At 39.1% G+C, this 20,799-nt stretch overlaps 2 protein-coding genes across 8 annotated transcripts in view; one reads left to right on the forward strand and one right to left on the reverse strand.

Annotated features, from left to right (window-relative positions):
* XPO5 (exportin 5) overlaps window positions 1–7,383 on the reverse strand; it is a 55,560-nt gene extending 48,177 nt beyond the window's left edge. The window contains exons 1-5 of the mRNA XM_001365895.5: window positions 6,955–7,383; window positions 5,692–5,813; window positions 4,365–4,437; window positions 3,050–3,187; window positions 2,638–2,820 (exon numbers count right to left, since the gene is read on the reverse strand). Of these exons, the coding sequence (XP_001365932.1) occupies window positions 2,638–2,820; window positions 3,050–3,187; window positions 4,365–4,437; window positions 5,692–5,813; window positions 6,955–7,059 (621 nt within the window). The 5' untranslated portion in view covers window positions 7,060–7,383. The remainder of the gene's footprint in view (window positions 1–2,637; window positions 2,821–3,049; window positions 3,188–4,364; window positions 4,438–5,691; window positions 5,814–6,954) is intronic.
* POLH (DNA polymerase eta) overlaps window positions 1–20,799 on the forward strand; it is a 96,828-nt gene that overhangs the window by 33,470 nt on the left and 42,559 nt on the right. For 3 of the 7 annotated variants that reach the window (XM_056818276.1, XM_007483975.3, XM_007483974.2), the window contains one exon: window positions 5,533–5,676. The gene's annotated coding sequence lies outside the window, so the exon portion shown is untranslated. Of the gene's footprint in view, window positions 1–2,175; window positions 2,223–5,532; window positions 5,677–7,434; window positions 8,093–20,799 lie in introns of those variants that run through there. The other 4 variants (XM_007483977.3, XM_007483976.3, XM_016431084.2 and 1 more) reach the window with 3 other exon arrangements.

Consider the following 20,799-nt stretch of genomic DNA (forward strand, 5'->3'; position numbering starts at 1 on the left):
AAATTTCAAAAGCTGGAAGTGGGAACAAAGTTTGAGTGAACTGCAATGTTTCAAAGGTATATATAGAAGGAATGTTGGAATTGCTGGGGCACAACATTTAAATAAAAGCTGTAGATGATTAAGAAATTAAAATAGAAGCCACAGAAATACTACACATATTTAGAGCTGGAAGAGATCCTATAGGTCATCAAGTCCAACCTACTCAAATGAGAAAACTAATATTAAGCAACTTATCCAGGGTTGAACAACAATGTCTGAGGTCAGATTAGAACCCAGATCTTTTTGGGGAAAAAAAAAAAGCCCAGACATTCATCCACTTTACTCTAATGCTTCTCCCTCTTATTGTATAGGATGCCTATTCTATCACCTACCAGCCTTGCTCAACCATAAGACTAGATACTGTAATTTTGGAAAAGGTAAATCCAAAAAGAAGTAACCACAACCTTAGAATTTCTGAAAAGCACAAAAGCTGAACAATGACATTGAAGTTGGATAGTGAAGCAGTTTACCTTTGAAGGATATATTTTTAATTTTCTTCTGTTTGAAAAGCAAAACCAAGAGCTATGCACATTTAAAACTAAATAGTTCTGCACTATTTATAGGATGGCTGTGGTCAGAAATTTCTATATCTTACCTAATTTTCCATCTGACCTTGGAATTCACACTCTGGAAAGTACCCTTTGTGCCTGTAGCCTCTCTCTGACTGGATGGCTCTCTTAAGTAAAGTGGCTAGGATAGTCAAGTCTCATTTCTCTCCAAGCACCACTTAGGACTTCCTCTACAATCTTCTTCTCCCTGTACCTTTTCAACTTCCTTTTCTGTATACTCTTGCCTCATTAGAATGAAAGCTCTTTGAAGGCAGAGACTACCTTTCTTTCTATTTGTATCTTTATTTCCAGCACTTAGTCTAGTGCCTGGTACATAATAAGCATTTAATAAATACTTGAAGGGGCAGCTAGGTAGCACAGTTGATAAAGCACCAGATCTAGAGTCAAGGGGTCCTGGGTTCAAATCTGATTTGAGACATTTCTTAGCTGTGTGATTATGGGCAAATCAGAATATCTCTATTGTTTAGCCCTTTTCTGCCTTAGAATCAATACCAAGTATTGGTTCAGAGATAGTAAGGACTAAAAAGTACTTGATTTAATACCAAATTCATCTCCAAAATCCTCCTCCCAACACGATGTTATCATAGTAGAACACCACTGTGAATAAGAGTAACTTCCAGACAACTCTTAAGAGACACTTGTAGAGCTGAAATACTTTCTCTTTTTTGTGGTTTACAAATTTATCCAGTCAAAAGGATTCCATTATCAATTGAAAAATATCCACTAAGCCACAACTATCCAATTATATTTCCCAGGCTATAACAAAAACCCTAGGAGCAAAATAAGCCTATAATCAGTATGCTATAGTACTACTAGTTCAATTTTATAGCAAAAAATCATCATAACCTACACTTTCTTAGTAAGGTAGCTAGTACCCAAGGAGTATTCAGTCAACAAATCCCACCATTTACAGTCTAGCAGTGGGCTAAGTCTAAGAAAATAGAAAAAAGACTTTTTTTTTTATTCTCAAGAGGTTTAAAATTTTTTTTTCTGATTTTTTCCTGTAAAACCTTTATATTACCTTATAATTTTTCTACATGTATATGTGAAAAATAAATGAAATAAAATTAACTAAATGCTTATTCCTTTTTCCATCCTTACCTTATACCCTTATACTTAGTCAAATGGCTAATAGCATCAGTCAAATAGCATCAGTTTCAGAATGCTATAGAAAATAACTAAAATTCTCCTCTATGGAATGCTTTTGAGTTCTAGAAACTGGGGAATCAAAATTTCTCTTCTCATTGAAATCCCTTATGGAGATTAATCAGAAGACAATATTGGACTTGCCCCTCTCTGCACAGTTGAAGTCTCAGCAGGACAAACAAATAGCAATGCCAGGCAATGCTTTAACAAAGACTAATAATGAGCTCAACAGTTTTTGTATTTCTGGAAAGGAATCAAAGCAACCGAAAGACCAGGATTAATGAGACACCAATTTGATAAACATACTGCTTCTCACTGTTAAAAGGTGGATTTTGTAAATATCAAATGTGAACCAAATATTAAATGTCTAATTCATAGTATTATGTCTTTGCATGTAAATAGGTACTTAATGGTTGGTGGAATAAACCTTTATCTTCATAGCAAAATCTGGCATTCATTAGTGAAAAGGTAATGGATCCTTTTCTATCACTCTTGTAGTTTGGGTACTAAATTAAAAAAAATAATTTCCAATTCATAAAATCATATCTTTAGAGTTGGCAAGGACCTCAAGGTCATTGATTTCAACCTCTTTAATTTATAAATTAAGAAACTGAGTCCCAGAAAAGTTAAGTAACTTCCTAAAGGCTATATAGCTACTAAGTATCTGAGGTAGAATTCAAACCCAGGTCCTCCAAAATCCAAATTAAGAAATATATCCACTAAACCACTTTGGCTTAGACATCTACTAGCCACTTTATTTTGCCTTAGAAGGCTTATTTTGCTTTTCTTATCCATCTATAGAGACTGTACCCATAAATGTTTCCCCATCTCCTAAGCAGGACTTTTTCATTTGCTGTATCTCTAGAAAGAGGATTCCTCTTACCATTCGCCGATATTTGTTCACATTCTGTTGAAGGGTATTAAGCAGAAAGCTGAAGATCTTTTCCATGTTCTGGGTTAGTGTTTGCTGTATGTCCCTCCTTCTCTGGGGAGGTAGTGTTTGAAAAGTCACCACATCCTCTGCCAGTCGCAGAAGGATGAACATCACTAGTTCTGTCTGTGTTTCCTATGCCAGTGAAAACAAACCAGTTTAGTTTGACCGAGATGGAAATTCTTTTAGCTATCTACTGCTATTAGCCTGAAGTGCTGGGAAAAATATAAAATTTAAAAACTAAACATGTTTTACTCCACAAATTCAAATTATTCACAATTTACTCCACAAATTCAAAGACCTTTTAGGTTATAGTTCAGACCCCTGAGAACAGCACTAAGAAAAAATATGTTGTGCTTCATACCCCTTGTTTAGAGAGGGTATCCAATTCTTTCAACATGTCAGGCCAATGCTGTGGCCATTCCCGCTTGATCATTTCCACCACAATTCTAGATAAAACATCTTTTATGTGGCTCTCTTCCTCCAAAATATTCTGAGTCCCCTGAAAGAGAACCAAAGACATGCATAAAAGACTGTTTTAGGAACATCTCTAGATGATAAGAATACAGAAAACATAGGAGCCACACTACCTATAAAAGAACACATCTGTCCCAACTGTTTAAGAAACTTCTGTAGTGCAATCATTACCTCATCTCTTCTCATAAATTCACATGATAGTTCATTAAATAATAGCTGGTACTTAAGAGTCAGGGTGAGTAAGGTTTTTCTTACCTAAACATAATAGAAACTTTCCTCATACTTCTTCCCTTCTCTTTTGGGGAGGCAACAACTGAAAGTATGTAAATGGAAGGTGAGGACAGCATAAAAAAGACCAAGTTGGGGAACAAGATATAAGATTTGGGGTCGAAATACAGTGCTTCATCAATAGTGCATAATATTATGGATATTTTTCTCTCTTAAGTTTAATGAGCCAAAGCTGCTGAATTAAGCCTTCGGTTGTTTATACTCTGAATCAGAGAAACTTCAATGAAAATAATTTTTATGACAAGTCTTTACCATCAAAGTGAGATTTGAATTTCTAAGTGAGAATTTTTCACTAACAAGAATGAAAATAATTTGACAAAAAGAGATAGGGACCAAACATAAGGTTTTGGTCAAAATTATATACACATTTACACATAATGTGAACTATCAGCATAACAATGAAAGAAAGCAAGTGGGAAAATGGGCAGGCATTGGATTCTAAGTCAGATCTAAAAAGCTTAGGCCCTTGAACACAAGAAATAGTCATTTAATGAAGTTAATATTCATAATCGCTCATGATAAAATCCTTAAATTATGCTTGAAATACTTATCCAGGAAGCCCTTTGAATGAAATTTATGAAGCACTTTTTGAATTCAGCTCAAGAAGTAGAATGCTTCATATGGAGAAAAACATTTTTTGTAAGGCCACCTGCCTAAAATCCACTATTTCACCACTGTAAAAACTAGAGATAGGACCTTCTTCCTTACTGGAATGTAAATGTCTCCTTCCCCTGGCCCCCAACCAAATCTCTTTTGTCAAATGGCATTGTAAAATCCCCACATTATCTGATTTCCATGGAACTGGTTACGTTATTATGCAAAAAGTTCACATCATAGTCCCAAAATAATTTTTTAAAAAAGCAGCACTGTAGCCCAATCCACCCTTAGCAGTTCTCCAACTACTCATTGCTTACGCTTGATATCAGTCCCATGACATTGTTCTTTAGAAACACCTTCTCAAGGCGAGACATGTTGTTCCACCGAAACCTGTTCAGCAAAAGAGAGAAATGTAACATACGATAAGACACTCAACATTTTTCTTAGTAAGAAATAGTACTATTCCCAAACCTTAATTATGATATCACATCCATTAAAGAATATGGGAATATTCGGTTTCTACATGCATACAAATACTCTCCCTTAAGATATGAGTTGAGAGATTTCAGATTGGGCAGAACCCCAATACAAGCATGACTCCAAGAACAGATTTTAATATGTGTAAGAGCTAATGGGAAGAATCCATATACACAAATATCTATATGTATATCTGTTGTTTTGATGGGCAAAAAGTAAATATATACACTTAATAACTGTCCCAACATGTAAGAGCATCTTTTATTTTTTTAAACCCTTACCTTCCATCTTAGAACCAATGCTGTATACTGGGTCCAAAGCATTAGAGCAGTAAGGGCTAGGCAATGGGGGTTAAGTGACTTGCCCAGGGTTACACAGCTAGGACATGTCTGGGGCCACATTTGAACCCAGGACCTCCTAACTCCAGGTCTGGCATTCTATCTACTGAGCCACCTAGCTCTCCCAGGTAAGAGAATCTTGATGCTACCTGAGTAGGTGGCATCACTTTCCTGGAGGTTAGGATGATAATTACAATTGCAACAAAAATCTAGTTTAGTATATAAACATCAGCTATTGCAATGGAGTTGGTTTAGAGTGTAGAAGTTTGAAATTAGTAAACCTGGAAAGTGGACTTTAGACATTTCTGGATAATGCTGCTTTAAGTTATCACATATGAGTTCATGAACTCAAAACTGAGCTGGGTTCTTAGAAAGGTCATGAGCTACAGAGATGGAAAACCAGAGAGACCACAGTCAATTCTGCATAAGAGGTTATGGCCCTTTAAAGTTTGCCAAGTACTTATATACATCATGCTCTCAATCTCTCCCAACAACTCAATGAGGTAGAGCTAGACTATAGGTATTAGCTTCATTCTACAGGGGAGGTTAACTATGGTCAAAAGAGGTATATTGCCCATGCTTACTCAGGTAGCAAGAACCTGAGGCAGAATTCTATTCTAGCCCACATTTCTGCTGACTTCAAGATGAATATTCTTTCCATCTATACCAGGAGACCTCCTTGGAGAAGATTCTGTCTAGTGAGAAGACCATTTATATGGCAGAAGTCACCAAAAAAACAAAACAAGACAAAACAAGAATCCTTATATTAAGAAGATTCAGAGGGAAAACTACAGGATATACAGAATGATTTCAGGTAAGAGCCTCTTACTTGACAACATGTTCCAGAATCTGAAGGCCAAAGTGTCTAACGATAGGAGTTTGTGTTTTCTCAGCCAACTTCAGGCCACATGGGACACAGATGGGACACTTTTCTTTGAACTCTTCACAAAACTGGGGAGGGAAAATGGTTAAAGCTTTTACTAGTAGCTGAGAAATAAATATGAAGATGACTATTTTTTAATATGACAAACAAGAAAACATGCCACCATATGAAGAAACAAAAACAAATTATTCTTATTTTTAGATTTATATTTATATTACCCCAGTCAAAAAGATGAAAAGAAAAAAATATTTGGGCTAGCCCTAATAATCCAGTTTCTGATTCTGATTTCCAGGGTGCAGGATCTACATGTTTTCACCAGAGTGAAGATTAACAAAGTTATAAAGTTTTTCTGGGAGGAAGGGGCTGGAAATATATCAGTCTTAACCCGTACATATATGTTTGGTAGGGTGCAACATCACCAAATCATTCCTTTCTAGATTAATAAACTTTCGTGTTTGTAAGAGCTACTGTCCTTCCCCATAAAACTCCTTAAGACCACTTCCACTAAATGACACTACCATTATTAAAAGGCAAAACGAGAAGTTAAGCTCTATGCAAAGGAGCTTAAAACCACCACAAGTCAAAATCCTAGAGTTCTAGGGTGTGTACAGGGTGGGGTGGTGGAGCGGTGATGGGTGATTAAAGAATGGGCAGGGAAGACACACCGAAGGAGAAGCTTATAAATGACATGAAAGTGGTTCCTACAAGGAAAAGCCCAGACAAGGGGAAAGGACCAGGGCTACCTGTTTACAGGTAGTTGAAAAGGCTGACAAGAAATCCCACTGAGTGATGTGTAGCGTTAGGGGAAAGGTGGGGGATGATGGGAAGGATGGATGGTGGGGAGAAAGGAAAAAGGGCACGTGGGCTACTAAGGGAAGGCAAGGAGGGGGGAGAGCCACTATTGTGCCCGATTTCTTGGAGAGCAGGGGGGATGGGCAGGCAAGCAGGAATGGGGCATGGGGGGGACAGGCAGGTGGCGGCAGGGCAGGGGAAAGGCATCGCAGTGGGAAGTGGTCAGGGACTGGGGGCTTGTTGAGAAGGAGTTGCAGAAGAGGGGCAGCGAGGAGGGCGGGGGAGGGGGAGGGGTTCGTAGGCCGCGTGGGCCCCAGGCCAGACAGTGAGCCACGGGCCCGGCGTCCGCCGCGCGTGGGCAGCGGGGGCCCGGGACTCTTCCTCAATTGCTCCAGACGACCCCCCTCTCCAGGCTACCTTGAGGGCCTCGAGGCGGTAACGCTGGGTAGAGCTCGGGTCCATCATGACCGTCACCGCCCTCACCAGCTGCTCGCACAGGCCGTTCACTTCATCCGTCGACATGGTGAGAATCCCCCCGCGCGCCGCGCGCCGCACCCCGGAGCACGAGGTAACCACTGCTAACCCCGCAACCCGGGCCGCAAGCGCTCACAGACCACGGCCGCACCGCTGGGGTGAGACCGCGAGCAGAGGAGAACGGCAGAGAGGAGGGCAAGAGCACCAACCGCTCAGAGTGGGGAGGGGGGGGGGGGAAGAAGAGGAGGAGGAAGAGGAGGAGGAGGAAGAGGAGGAGATGGAGGAGGAGCTGAGGAGAAGGGGAGGAGGGAATGAGTGCGGCCTGCGCACGCGCCGCTGCCTCTCCACAGCGTACGCACTCCGGCCCCACCACTGCGCAAGCGTCCTCTCTATGGGAGTGCCGAGGAGGTGGACCTTTGGCCACTATCGGGCGGGGGGGATTGGGTGGAGTTAAGCGTGCGAGAAGCGCGAAACCTGATGGGCCTAGTGCGCAGGCGTCTTAACGGTTTCCCGCGACCCAAGTGCTAACGCTTTTCTAGTCCGAGATTGAAGTGTTGCTCCGGTGTTGGGTTCGTCCTAGAAGGTCGAAAAAGCAGAAACTGAGGAGGAGTGATCTTCTTTGCAAACCCCGGCTTATCTTCCTCCAGTTCTGGAAGCGGCGCGTCTCCTGGCAGGCCAAAGGGCGAGTCTTCGGAACTGGCGGTAGGCACTGAGAACTACCTCGCTCCTGCCCGAGCTATCTCTAGTGGACCCCGACCTGGAGGCCTTATCCGGTGGAGCCATCGTGTTGGTAGGAGAGTTTGTTAAGTTCTGTGCTAGCCAACTCCTGCGGAAGCGCGAGTTGCATTGATGGTCGATTTTACGGGACAATTCTTTCCGGGGACACCTGTCAGGCACAGGGTAGGGCCCGGGCTTTTCCCGGCCCTAGAGACACTTGGCCATCTCGTTGCTGGAGAATTGGAGATTGAAAGTTTTGTAGCTCTAGCAGTGTGACACTGGGCAAGTCACTTAATCCCATTTGCCTAGCCCTCTCCAGTCTCCTGCCTTGGAACCAATACTTAGTATCATTCCAAGACGGAAGGTAAGGGTTTTTTTGTTTTTGTTTTTTTTTTAACGTCTGTTAATTTAGAGGATTAATGGAATCCCGGCTGGACCTGATCTGAACGTTTGCAGAAAAACAAGGGGGGGGGGGGAGGGTCTTAACTGTCCAAGTTGTAGTCATAAACCAGGACTCCGAAAACTACCCGTGGTACTTACTTGGATGCCATCTCAGCCTATTTCTTCTCCCCCCTTCCTCCCGCCGCCCCCACCCCCCCATATCGATTGGAGCAGATCTAGCCATTTAGTGAGGCACAATGCTAGTATAGTATAGTAGTAGTCTCTCGGTAACCGGGTTGTCTTTGTGTGTTTTTGTGCACGAAGACACTTGTGCATGAAGATTTAAGTGGAAAAGTCGATGCACAGAGACAGTCCCACTCTCTCTCGGCATTGGAAGCCTGGATCCAATGGCACGAAAAGTCGTTACACCTGGAGACTTCCTCAGCTGCATTGGATGGCCATGTTGTCCTTTGTGCTCCAACACGCCCTAAGCACTCCACAGTGCCTTGCTGTATCGCCCTCTCAGCCGTTGAACCTTCTTGTTGGTTTCTTCTGCCTGTTCCGCCGAAGCAGTCTTCACATGCTGGTTCACCAGGGGTCGACGACCCGATGGCTACCCTCACATGGTTTAGCTGGTTTGTAGAAGCCTTTGCCGGGGTTGTGGCCGCTGCTGCATGCTAGCAGCTACTGGGAGCCACAAATGAGAGCTGGGTGTCAGGTGGGGGTCAGAGGCTGGAGAGCTGCCCTAGGAGGGCATGACAAGCCCTCCATACCAAAGATATTACTCCTCCCTGAGCACCCCATACACCCCAGGCACAATGCTACTATGAAAGGTTAGTCTAAAGGACAGTCTATCTAAAAATATATATATTAAAAACAGAATGATGCAGTCATGATCATCTATGTCAGTTTTAATAGCAACTGGAACCAAACTTCCTCCAGTGACTCTTTTTGAATTCAGTACAATCTCATTTACATATTTATCGTTTGATATTTATGTCTCTCTTATAGCCCCCATTTGATGACTTGATCATCTAGTCTTTTCTATTATTTTAAGTGGCCTTTCCCCCTGGCAATCTGATTGACTATTTTTGTCTTTGTAGTTTCATAAAGTTGCTACAATAACCCATTTTACAAACCCAAGTTATTTCTGTTGAATTTTAACTTAAATTTCAGATTTATCACATTCTCCTTTAGCTGTTATTGCTCAGTAAACTAAAATTGATTTCTCAATTTCAGGCAGGCTTTTCAAATAATGAAGTGATAACCTTGATCTTCTTGATAATTTTTTATGCTTTTCCAAAATTAATAGAACTGAGACACATCTCTCAATTAAATCTTATTTTATGTCTAGGATATGATTGGATGCTTAAAATATGGTTGGGTGCTCAACTGTCAACCTGTATCATATTTAGATCTATACGACTTCCCTTTTGTTCACTTAATGTTTCCTGCAGTTTTCAATTGAGTACTTCCTAAGTACTCTGAAATTTACTTGTGTATTGTTCACTCCAACTTCCAGACCAATAACAGTGTTAAATGTCACTAACCTTACTGCCTGATACTAGATCTAATCTACTTAATGAATTATCAATTTTTAGTTTTCCATTTCTTTTACCCTTAATAAATAGGACAAGTAAAAACATATAAATGATTTAAGATTTTCTCCATAGAAATACCATCTCACTGGGGGCAGCTGGGTAGCTCAATGGATTGAGAGCCAGGCCTAGAGATGGGAGGTCCTAGGTTCAAATCTGGCCTCAGACACTTCCCAGCTGTGTGACCCTGAGCAAGTCACTTAATCCCCATTGTCTAGCCCTTACGACTCTTCTGCCTTGGAACCAATACACAGTATTGATTCCAAGATGGAAGGAAAGGGTTTAAAAAAAAAGAAAAAAAAAAGAAATACCATCTCACTTCCTTTATCCATAATGGTCTTGGCTTCACTCATGCCCTATCCAGGGACAGAGTTTGTTATTCTCTCCTAGAGAAGAAGAAAGCCAGGCATAGTCTGACATGCATCATTAGAACTGTCTACCTATTCCTTACTTTCACTAGCAGAACTGGCCACATTCTTTTACAGCCATTCATCTTCTGTATTGTATTTTACTTGTGCACCAGATATTCTTGCTGATATTGAAGCTAAATTAAACTGATCTTGACAGAGCTCCCTCACCCCCCCCCCCCAAATTATTCTCTTCCAGAATGTTTCCACTTTTCTGATGGATGATAAAATGTTCATGTGTTAATGATTCAGAATTCATTATCTTCCTGCCCAAACTCCATCCCCTTCCTAACTTCCCTGTTTCTATAGAGGGCCCCATCTTACTCATTGGCAATTCTTCACTTTCCCTTATCCCTCTTATCCAGTTGCAAACTCCTAGGATAAAATACAAAGTTCCCTGTTTGGCATTTTAAAATCACTTCAAGCTAACTCTAACCAACTTCTTTTTCCAGGCAATTGCACAATACTCCCCATCATGCATATTTATTCAAATTGGCCAATTTATTCTTCTGCAAACTAGACATTTTCACAGGCAAAAGTTACTGTGCCCTGAATTCACTTCTTCCTCAACTCTGCCACTTAAGAATTGTAGCTTTCTTCAAGGCCCAACACTAAGAGATACCTCCTAACCAAAACCTTTAGTGATCTGTGCCCCTCTATGAGCTCGTTTTCTTCCCACCTCACTGTGGTTGTTTTGTATATATTTTTATATTGAATTCTGAAAAGGAAATTACCTTTATTACTTTTATATCAGTGATTATAAAACAAAGAATCACATATCCTTTAGGTAGTAACTGTAACTATGATGTTAGAAAGAGTTAGACCCAGTTAGTAAACTGTATATAAGATATCAATTATAATAATAGAATATTAGCCATAGTTATTATTTATTAGAGTATTAGAGCAACTAACCAGTTTAAAAGATTTTGTTGGAGGAATAAAAACTTCAAATCTGTGTAGTGATCTAGGGAAGCTGAAACTCATGCAGGAGGAAATAAGCTATACTCATTTGAAATGGTGAGTGCACAGCCATCCTGATGAGATAAAAGGGAAATGACCTTGGCATGTCCAGGTGTTATTTGATTTGATATGAAGATTTATACCCACTACAGGCTCCTCAGAGTCTTATGACCAAAGACAGACTCTACTGACTAATCCCTCCCAGAATTAATATGGTTCTGAACTAGTAGTTGTAAGATTAATTAAAATTTCTTTATACTGTATCTTAACTAGAATCTATTACTTCTTATCAAATGTTACCAAATTGTTGCCAAAATGTTATGACATGTTTTTTAACATAGTCTGGACATTTTCTCTTATTAATCACTCATGCTAATTAACTGTCAAAAGCCTATAAAACACACTTTGAACATCTAAATGGGGTCTTTGTCACAGGCTGGGTATGATGAGACCTCCAACTCTAATTTCCCACAATTAAAGATGGATCTTGAATTCAGAGTGATGACCCAGATTTCTTTATTTCTAACACTTTATATATACATTTTGTTACCTTGCAATAGAATGTAAGCTCCTTGAGGGTGGAAATTGTTTCATTTTTCTTTGTATTCATTGTGCCTAGCACAGTATCCTGCACATACAAGGCAGTTAATGTTTGTTGAATTGTTGATTTGGAATAAATTTTGATCCCTCTGAAAAACTTTGTAAACTATATGGTAACCATACCGACTTCCTTATTAATTTCAGGTTACTATAAAAGTCAAACAAAAAGTACTCTAGTTCTTAAACTAAAAAAAATGTCATCCATACTCTTTCCAGGAGAATTCTGAGTTAATCTTTTAATTGGTTATTTTGTGCCACATTAAAAAGAGATGGTTTAAGTGTTGGCTAAACGGCCCAGTGGATAAAGAACCAGGCCTGTAAATGGGAGGTGCTGGGTTCAAATGTAGCATTGGACACTTCCTGCCTTTGTGATCCTGGGCAAGTTACTTAGCCCCAGTTGCCTAGTGTAAGGGGTAAAATTATGGTTGGACTGAATATTTAAAAGTATGGTTGTTAGGAATTAATTCATTCCAAATGAATTACTCAAGTCAGAATGACTTTTATGGTAGTTTATTTACAAATAGAGAGAGTGAAAGTAAGGAAAATGAGAGGAGAGAGAGAGAGAACTACTCTGGCCTGGTTGGAACCAGGCAGGGCTTCAGAGGCCCCAGCAAAGGGGGGCACAAAGGTTAATTAAACAAGGCTTCTAGCTACAAAGCCTCATTCAAGACAAGGAGACTAGTGCCTCTAGAAAAGCCAAGAAAAAGGATTCAGCCTTTTTTGCTCACCCATGTAGCAGTCTGAGTTCTCAAGCCTGAGGCCAAGTTCAAAGGGGAAGAACTTCCTCACAGGAAGTTACCACCATATTTAGACAGTTCTTTGCATTACTTCCTGTGCTTTTGGTCCACTTTTATGTGGACCAATGGTGGCTTTAACTTTGCTTTGGACTGCCCAGGGGACTGTTAGTTGTTTTTGATTCGTCACTTGATATCACAGTTAGATCACAGACACCCCCCCCCCCCCTTTAAGGATTAAGTGGGGGAATATACATTCCTTTCTGGTTAAAATCTAAAGAATAAATAGGGGAGAGTTAATCCCATCTTCACAATCTCCCCCTGTGATCATTTGGGAAACTAGTCTCTCCAATTGATCATTTAACATAATCATCTTGTACCTCTAAAAATCTTCTAACTACAGGTGCATACAAAATTGTACCTTCTAAGAGGAAACTACAATAGTTAGAGATAAGAGGGAAATAGAAGAGAGAAAGCAAAACCAGTGTTTTGCTGGACACATTGACAAAAACAAATTCAATCCCCTTCAATTCAATCAAATGCACCCTAAAGTTCATTTTGGGTCTTCTTGATTCAGTGTAGGTTTTGTAGGTATCTTTCTACAAACAGTTCATTCTCTGGATTTAAGGAGTTAGCAAGCTTCTTTCCCTGAAAATTTTTTCTTGAACAAAATTTTAAATTCTCGATTTTTATGAAATACAATCCCCCCCCCCCCCAGGGTATTGACCAACACCCATATTAGCTGAGGATACATGGCTGAGTTATAGGTTGTATGAGGCAAAATTACCAAAAGAAAACCAAAAACATAAAAAGAAAAATAAATAGAAGAAAAATTAAACTTTGGGAGAAAGAAAACAATTCAAAATCAAAATATCAAAAATCTATGTATATAAAAATTTCTGAGTAAACAAGAATAAATCCATAATAGGCCCTTATATTAGGGTCCAATTTAATAAATTCATAACAGATCCTTATATTAGGGTCCAATTAAAGTAATTTCTGTCCCACATTTCTCCAACATAGTATATTTTTTTAAACCCTTACCTTCCATCTTAGAATCAATATTAGTTATTGGTAGTAAGGGAACAATGGAGGTTAATTGACTTGCCAAGGGTCACACAGGAAGTATGTGAGGGCAAATTTGAACCCAGAACCTTCTGTCTCCAGGCCTATCCACCAAGCTATCTAGTTGTACCCCAACATAGTATTCTTAATTTCTCCAAACTAATAAAGATTTCTTTTTCTGTAGTCAGATATTTGCTTTTGTTTAAAATGATGGCCTTTATATCAAGTCTTAATTTCTTTTCTATCTCTTGCTCTCGATTAACCTTAGTAAAAATGGGATAAAAGATAACTTAGAAAATTACCAAACTTGATGTGTTTCTTTAGTAACCTGCTACATTGAGACTTGAGGGCTGGACTAAAAGATCATCTTATTTTACAGATGAGAAAATTGTTTCCTTCCTCACCTGCTGCCCATCTTTTTTTAATAGCTCATTTTTTTTTATTTAGAGATATTTTATTTTTCCAATTACATGAAATAACCATTTTCAACAAACACTTTCCAAAATTTTAAGATATAAATCATCTCCTTCCCTCCCTCCACTTGGTTATGGAAAGCAATTTAATCTGGGCCATGTGTTTATTATCATGCAAAACACACTTCTGTATTGGTCTTTGTTGTAAGAGCACACTAATGCAAAACCAAAACTCCATAATAAAACCGTAAATACAGTGATGTGAAAGATATTATGTTTGTATCTGCATCCATCCAACTCAACTGTTCTTTCTTTGGCTATGGATAACATTCCCCATAAATCCTTCATAATTTCCCCAGATTATTCATTGTTGTTGAGAGTAGTTAGTTAAGCTTTCACAGTTGATCATCATGCAGTATTGCTGATACTGTCTTGGTTCTGTTTATTTTGCTCTGCATCAGTTTATGTAGATCTTTCCAGCTTTTTCTGAACTAATCCTGCTTATCATTTCTTATAATACAATAGTATTCCATCACCAACATATACCACAACTTGTTCAGCCATTCCCCAATTAATTGCAATTAGTCTTTTAAAACCCAAACCATATGCTAGCTTCTATGATTTCCCTGATGCCCATAGTGAGTAAATATTTTCTTCTTTAAGTCTAATACTTCTATACTTTTTGTCATATGATACATTATTTTATGTTATAGTTATATGTTTTTAAGTCTTAAATTTTCTCAAATTTATTAATTCATTAGGTCCCAATATCACACAGGCTAATTAGTGATAGAACTGGAAGCAGAATTAGACCTCTTCCTATCTGCTATCACATCCTGACTGTTCTTGCTCCTTAGGCATATTACTGCTCATAAAAGCTCTAAATTACCCTAAAACGTTATATTTGACATATTCAATTCAGTAAATATTTCTTTAAGCCCATACTATCTGCAGAATACTATGTTAGACTCTTAAGGGAAACACATAATTTACATAAAATAATCTCCTTCCCCTGGTGGAGCCAAAAGTCTAGTAGCAGGATAAAGAAGGAAGGAAACAAATATTTATTAAGTTCTGACTATGTGCTAAATGCTGTGTTAAATGCTTTAAAATTGTTATCTAATTTGATCCCCTCAACAACTGTAGGAATTAGGTGCTATTATTTTCCCCATTTTGTTGAGTTGAGGAAACTGAGGTTACAAGTTATGTTACTTGCTTAGAGCCACACAGCTAACAAGTGTCTGAGACTAGAATTGAACTCAGGTCTTTAGACTCCAGTCCCAGCACTCCTTCTGTTGTACCACCCATCTTCTATCTGCTTTAGGGAGAACCAGAAGAGACCTCTGAGATCATCTAAAGAATAAGCATTTATTAAGGATCTACCATGTGCCAGGCATTATGCTAATCACTTCACAAAGATTGTCTCATTTGGGCCTCATGACAACCCTACTGTTTCCATTTTATAGCTGGGGAAAGTAAGGCAGATAGAAGTTAGTGACTTGCCCAAAGTCACATACCTAGTCAGTGTTTGAAGCTGAATTTTAACTTGAGTCTTTCAGACTGTAGGCCCAGAACTCTTTCCATTGAACAACAGTAGGGGAAAATTTGTTTCAGTTCTTGGAGGGCAGAGATAGCATATTGAATTCACAAAGCAGCTAGTTCTAATTTGGCTGGAAGCTTTTAAGTGTTGTAAGGATAACAGTCAAATTAGGCTAAAAAGATAGGATTCAGGGAGGAGGAAGGAAAGGGGAAGAAGGGAGATAATTTGGATCTTAGACTTTAAGAAAACATCAAAAAATATTTATTTTTTGGAATTGGACAGTTACTTTTGTTAAAATGGTGGCTGTTATGTCAAGCCTTCTTTTCTTTATCAATTTTGCTCTTGATCAGCATTAGTAAAAAGGGGATAAAAGATACCTGCACAATTGAATTTCACAGATAAAACCAAAGGCCTTAGTTTCAACTTCTTTCTCTACTACTTTATTTATTTAAATACCCTTACCTTCTATCTTAGAATCAATACTCTGTATTGGCTCCAAAGTAGAAGAGTGGGCTTCTTGAAGCAAGAGATGTGAAGATATATAGAAGAGACAGGAAAATGTGTCAGAAGCATCTGTAAATTCCTTCAGAGGTCAAGGATGAGGGCTAAAAAAGACCATTGGACTTGTCAGTGGTGAGACAAGGTTCAGTAGAGTGTGGAACCTAGATAGCAGAAAGTTGAGAGAGAATGGGTGATAAGGAGGTAGAGGCATAGAGTAGAGATGATGTTTTTAAGGAAATTGGCAGCAAAGGGGAAGGAAGAAATACTATGAATGGTAGCTGGACAAGACAAAGCATTGGGTCAAATGTAGGTTTTTTTTTTAGAATTTGGGAGACCTAAGCATGTTTATAGACAGATGGGAAGAGCCCAGTGGAGAGGGAAAGCATGGAAAAGAGCAGAATATTGTTGGAGCAAGGCCCTAGAGGAGGCAAGAGGTAAGGAGCAAAGAATGAGAGATAATGCCAAGAAGTTCTGAGGTGTAGAAAATGGGACTTTTATTAATGACTTGTTTCTTTGGTAAGGTAAAAGGAAGACTAAATCATCTACAAGAGTTTTGGGTTATGAGAATGCATTTGGAGGCAGTTTCATTTTTTTTTTTAACCCTTGCCTTCCTTGGAATCAATACTAAGTATTGGTTCCAAAGCAGAAGAGTAGCAAAGGCTAGTTGGTTGAAGTTAAGTGAGTTGCCCAGAGTCATACAGCTAGGAAGTATCTTGAATCCAGATTTGAACCTAAGACTTCTCATCTCTAGGCCTGGCTCTCAATCTCTGAGCCACCTGGCTTCTTCCTCAGTTTCATCTTGAGGAAAGGAAACACTGAATAATTGGTGTTTTCTGAAAATGGAATGTGCTTCAGGAGGTAATGATTTCTCCCTCACTGATGTTTGGATGAAGGCTGGATCTGCGTTTTGCTGGAGATGTTGAAGGAATTCTTGGTTCTATGTGAATGGCATTTGATACCTCTTAAGTTCCTTTCCAGTTCTGAAATCCTGCAATTCTTGAGTTGATGAGAAGAGAGTAGAAGGAAAGTGTCAGCAGTAGATTACCTGACTGAGTCTATGCAACATAAATTTATAGCAGGTGAAATCTACATAAAAAAACCCCAACATTTTCTATTAATGTTCAATAGCCCAGGAATGGGAGTGAAGAATTAGGATAAAATGGGTTGCTAAGGGACAGGGATTAATAGATCAGGAAAGATCAGGTGTCTCCAGATCTATGATTTCACTGGTCTAGGGAGCTTCCAATGAGCAAACTCCCATGCAGATTAATACTTAATTTGTAATTTATAGTCTTAGAATTTTGCCTGGGGACAAAGTAAGAGGTTAATAAGTCCAGGGTTACATAACCAGTATAAACCCAGGGTTTCCTGACTCTTGAGATTGGCTCACTATCCACTCACTACACCACCCTGCCTCTCTTTTCCCAACATTTTCATCAAAAATAGTTTTAAATTTAGTGATTTAAGGAATAAGTGTTTATTTCTTGGAAAATTCTCTAATCTAAATCATCTCATTCCCTTGTGATATCAAATAAATGAGAGATTACTATATTGGTTCTACATTAAGGGTAGACAATACCAACAAATGAACAGTGACAAAAAGACTAATGGAGAAAAGATTTATTTTCAATCGATTCAACTAAAATTATACGGGATGCTGTGGGAGAGGGGAGGGAAAGAATACAAATCATGTAGCCATGGAAAATCTTCTAAATTAAATAAATTTTAAAAAGTAAAATTTGATAGGATGCTGTTCCTTTGTGTTAAAAAAGCAAAAGAAAAGAAAAAACTATATTTGGTATAACTGGGATATCTGTTAAGAGCTAAGGAAGCATTTTACTTCCTTCTCCCACAAAGAAAAGATAATTTTGGAACTTGTGAACATTATGAAGTTAGGTAAAGAGGAGATCGTGGTAGGAATCCTGCATACCTGGATTTGGTTTGGCAACTTATAATAGAGTCTAGGATCTTAGAAAAGTGTTCTCTGGGAATGGAAAGAGAAAAGAATCCTGGGTGAATTTTTGGTGATATAATGAAAACCAAAAAAATCAATAAGAATTCATTAAAATTAAAAAGCCAGTAATGTCAGCAGTGTCTGCTTAAATGTTTACAGCTGCTGCTTGAAAAATATTAAAATGAACCTGCAATCTCATTAGAATAGATATTCTCCTGTCCCTAGCAATGTAGGTAGCAGCCTGTCTATTGCTATCAGTTCTGTGTGATTCTTGTCTATGACCTCTGAGTTTGTTTTGGGAGTCCACCCAGTGTGCCAGAGACCTTCCTCACTTTCTCCTGATGTATTGAGGATACACAGAGGAATGACAGTAGTGGTAGTCTCTCGGTGACCGAGAATGACTATTGTCTTTGTGGTGCACAAAGCTACTTGTGCGTGAAAGAGATTTAAGTGGAAAAGTCGATGCACAGAGACAGTCCCACTCTCTTGGTGTTGGAAGCCTGGGTCCAGTGGCATGAAAAGTCGTTACACCTGGAGACTTCCTCAGCTGCATTGGATGGCCATGTTGTCCTTTGTGCTCCAACACGCCCTAAGCACTCCACAGTGCCTTGCTGTATCGCCCTCTCAGCCGTTGAACCTTCTTATTGGTTTCTTCTGCCTGTTCCGCTGAAGCAGTCTTCACATGCTGGGTGAGCAAAGCCCTGGTCACCAGGGGTCGACGACCCGATGGCTACCCTCACAAGGTTTAGCTGGTTTGTCGAAGCTGTTGGTGTGGCCGCTGCCGCATGCTAGCAGCTGCTGGGAGCCACAAGTGAGAGTTGGGTGTCAGGTTGGGGTCAGAGGCTGGAGAGCTGCCCTAGGAGGGCATGACAAGCCCTCCATACCAGAGATACTACCCCTCCCTGAGCACCCCATACACCCCTGGAATGACAGTAGTCGTTGGTTTATCCCTTATTTTCACCATGTTCTTTTTTCATCTTATTTTTGATTATTTTTTAAAAGTCCTTTCTCTGGGGGGGCAGCTGGGTAGCTCAGTGGATTGAAAGCCAGGCCTAGAGATGGGAAGTCCTAGGTTCAAATCTGGCCTCAGACACTTCCCAGCTGTGTGACCCTGGGCAAGTCACTTGACCCCCATTGCCTAGCCCATACCACTCTAATGCCTTAGAGCCAATACACAGTATTGATTCCAAGATGGAAGGTAAGGGTTTAAAAAAAAAATCCTTTCTCTGGTTCCTTGTAGTTTTTGAAGGATTTGTTATATGCCACAGCCTTTTTACATCTATTTATCCTTTGCCCTCTGAATATTACTCATTCCTGATTCTTTGGAGACTAACCGTGAATTAGTCATAGAACACAAATAGTACACAATACAATACAATACAACACAACACAATACAAATTTTATTAAGCACCTACAATCTAATGGGGGCATGTAAAAATCTGATTACTGCTACAGAAAAGACTTGCAAGCAAGAGCAAGCCATGAAACTTTGAAGATCTATCAATCAGAAAAATTCCAGAGAAGAATGTGACCAGGGAGAAGGCAGTTTGAATAAGCTGGCACATAAACTGATTTTACTTACTCCTTTTTTCCTTGAGACTCTGAGGAAGAAAGCTAACAGGGATATTTACTCTGTAGTTTCTGGTTACTGGTTTCATCTTGAAGACTTGGGCTTAGCTCTGAAGATCTTTTCAAATTATTAACAATATTCCCTTAAAGACAATTCAACTCGACTTTCTTGATATTGAATTAATAATAGATTAGGGAAACCCAAAATTCCCATTACCCTTATTCTCCACTCCCTACCCTTTCTTCCTTTAAAATAAATCCTTTTACAGTATTTTGAAGTGAAATTAGTGTATTGAAAGCTGCTATCACTTACCATCTCTAAATAGCTGTTAGGATCAAATAGAAGGAAGCAAGAAGTGGGGGGGGGAGGAGAATTGAGAATTCAGTCTTTCCTTATTTCAAAATTTCCTTGACCTTATTTCTTAGTCATTGTACCAGCTTTTCTCTTTACCTTAAATATCCTAGTAATTGAGCCTCCAACACAGGCAGACAATATTCAAAGGAAGCTGAAAGAGAGAGAGGTTGGGGCAGAGGGAAACTGGTCAGGGCATGATGATATGAAATAGAAACAAGCAGTAAAGCTGACAAGAAATGAAGAATTGGTTCGACTTCTGAGCCTTCTATAAAGGAAAGCTTTGGGAAGTTTTTTGCTCTGATATCCAGTCCTCCAATCAGAGTGGTAGAGGAAACTAGGGGACCTGATAAAATGAGAACATCACAGCTGAAGCTATCTCCATGATGTTTCCTTGTGATGAACTTATCCTTGGGGTATATGATGATGGTAGAGTTAAAATAAAGAAGAGCATCTGAAACAACAATAGGCTGTTGGTATAAAAAACTGATCTTTGTACCTAGGAGAAGTTGAGGTCACTACAGAAGCTCTGAAATTTCCAGAAATCAATCCTATCATCTTATCTCTTTCTCTTAAATTCTAAGCCCATCTTGTCCATTTGTACTCTCAGCCTAAGATAGTTGGGGTGGGGGGATAAACTCTGTGAATTGTCATAATTTAGATAATAGACATTTTTCTTCCATTTGATATTTCTTTGATGGATGGTTAAGGCAAACTCTTTTGAATGGTAATTGATCTTTTCCAGAAGGTTCTACAATTTTCTGGTCCATTGAAAAGTTTTAAGGCTTCAAAGATAATCCAATATAGCTGATTACTTTGTACTTCCTTTTAAAGCATGGGTTGAACAGAAGTTACATTCTACCTGGTGTTAAAACTAATTCATGCTTTTTTTCTCCTTTTAAAATATTTTTACCCATTCTTCTTTATTTGTGATGATGAAATACAACACTGAGAACAAATGTACAATTAAGTGGTGTCTGCAGCAGGCATAATGTA

This window comes from Monodelphis domestica, chromosome 2 (assembly GCF_027887165.1).
Source record: "Monodelphis domestica isolate mMonDom1 chromosome 2, mMonDom1.pri, whole genome shotgun sequence".
Classification (NCBI taxonomy): domain Eukaryota; kingdom Metazoa; phylum Chordata; class Mammalia; order Didelphimorphia; family Didelphidae; genus Monodelphis; species Monodelphis domestica.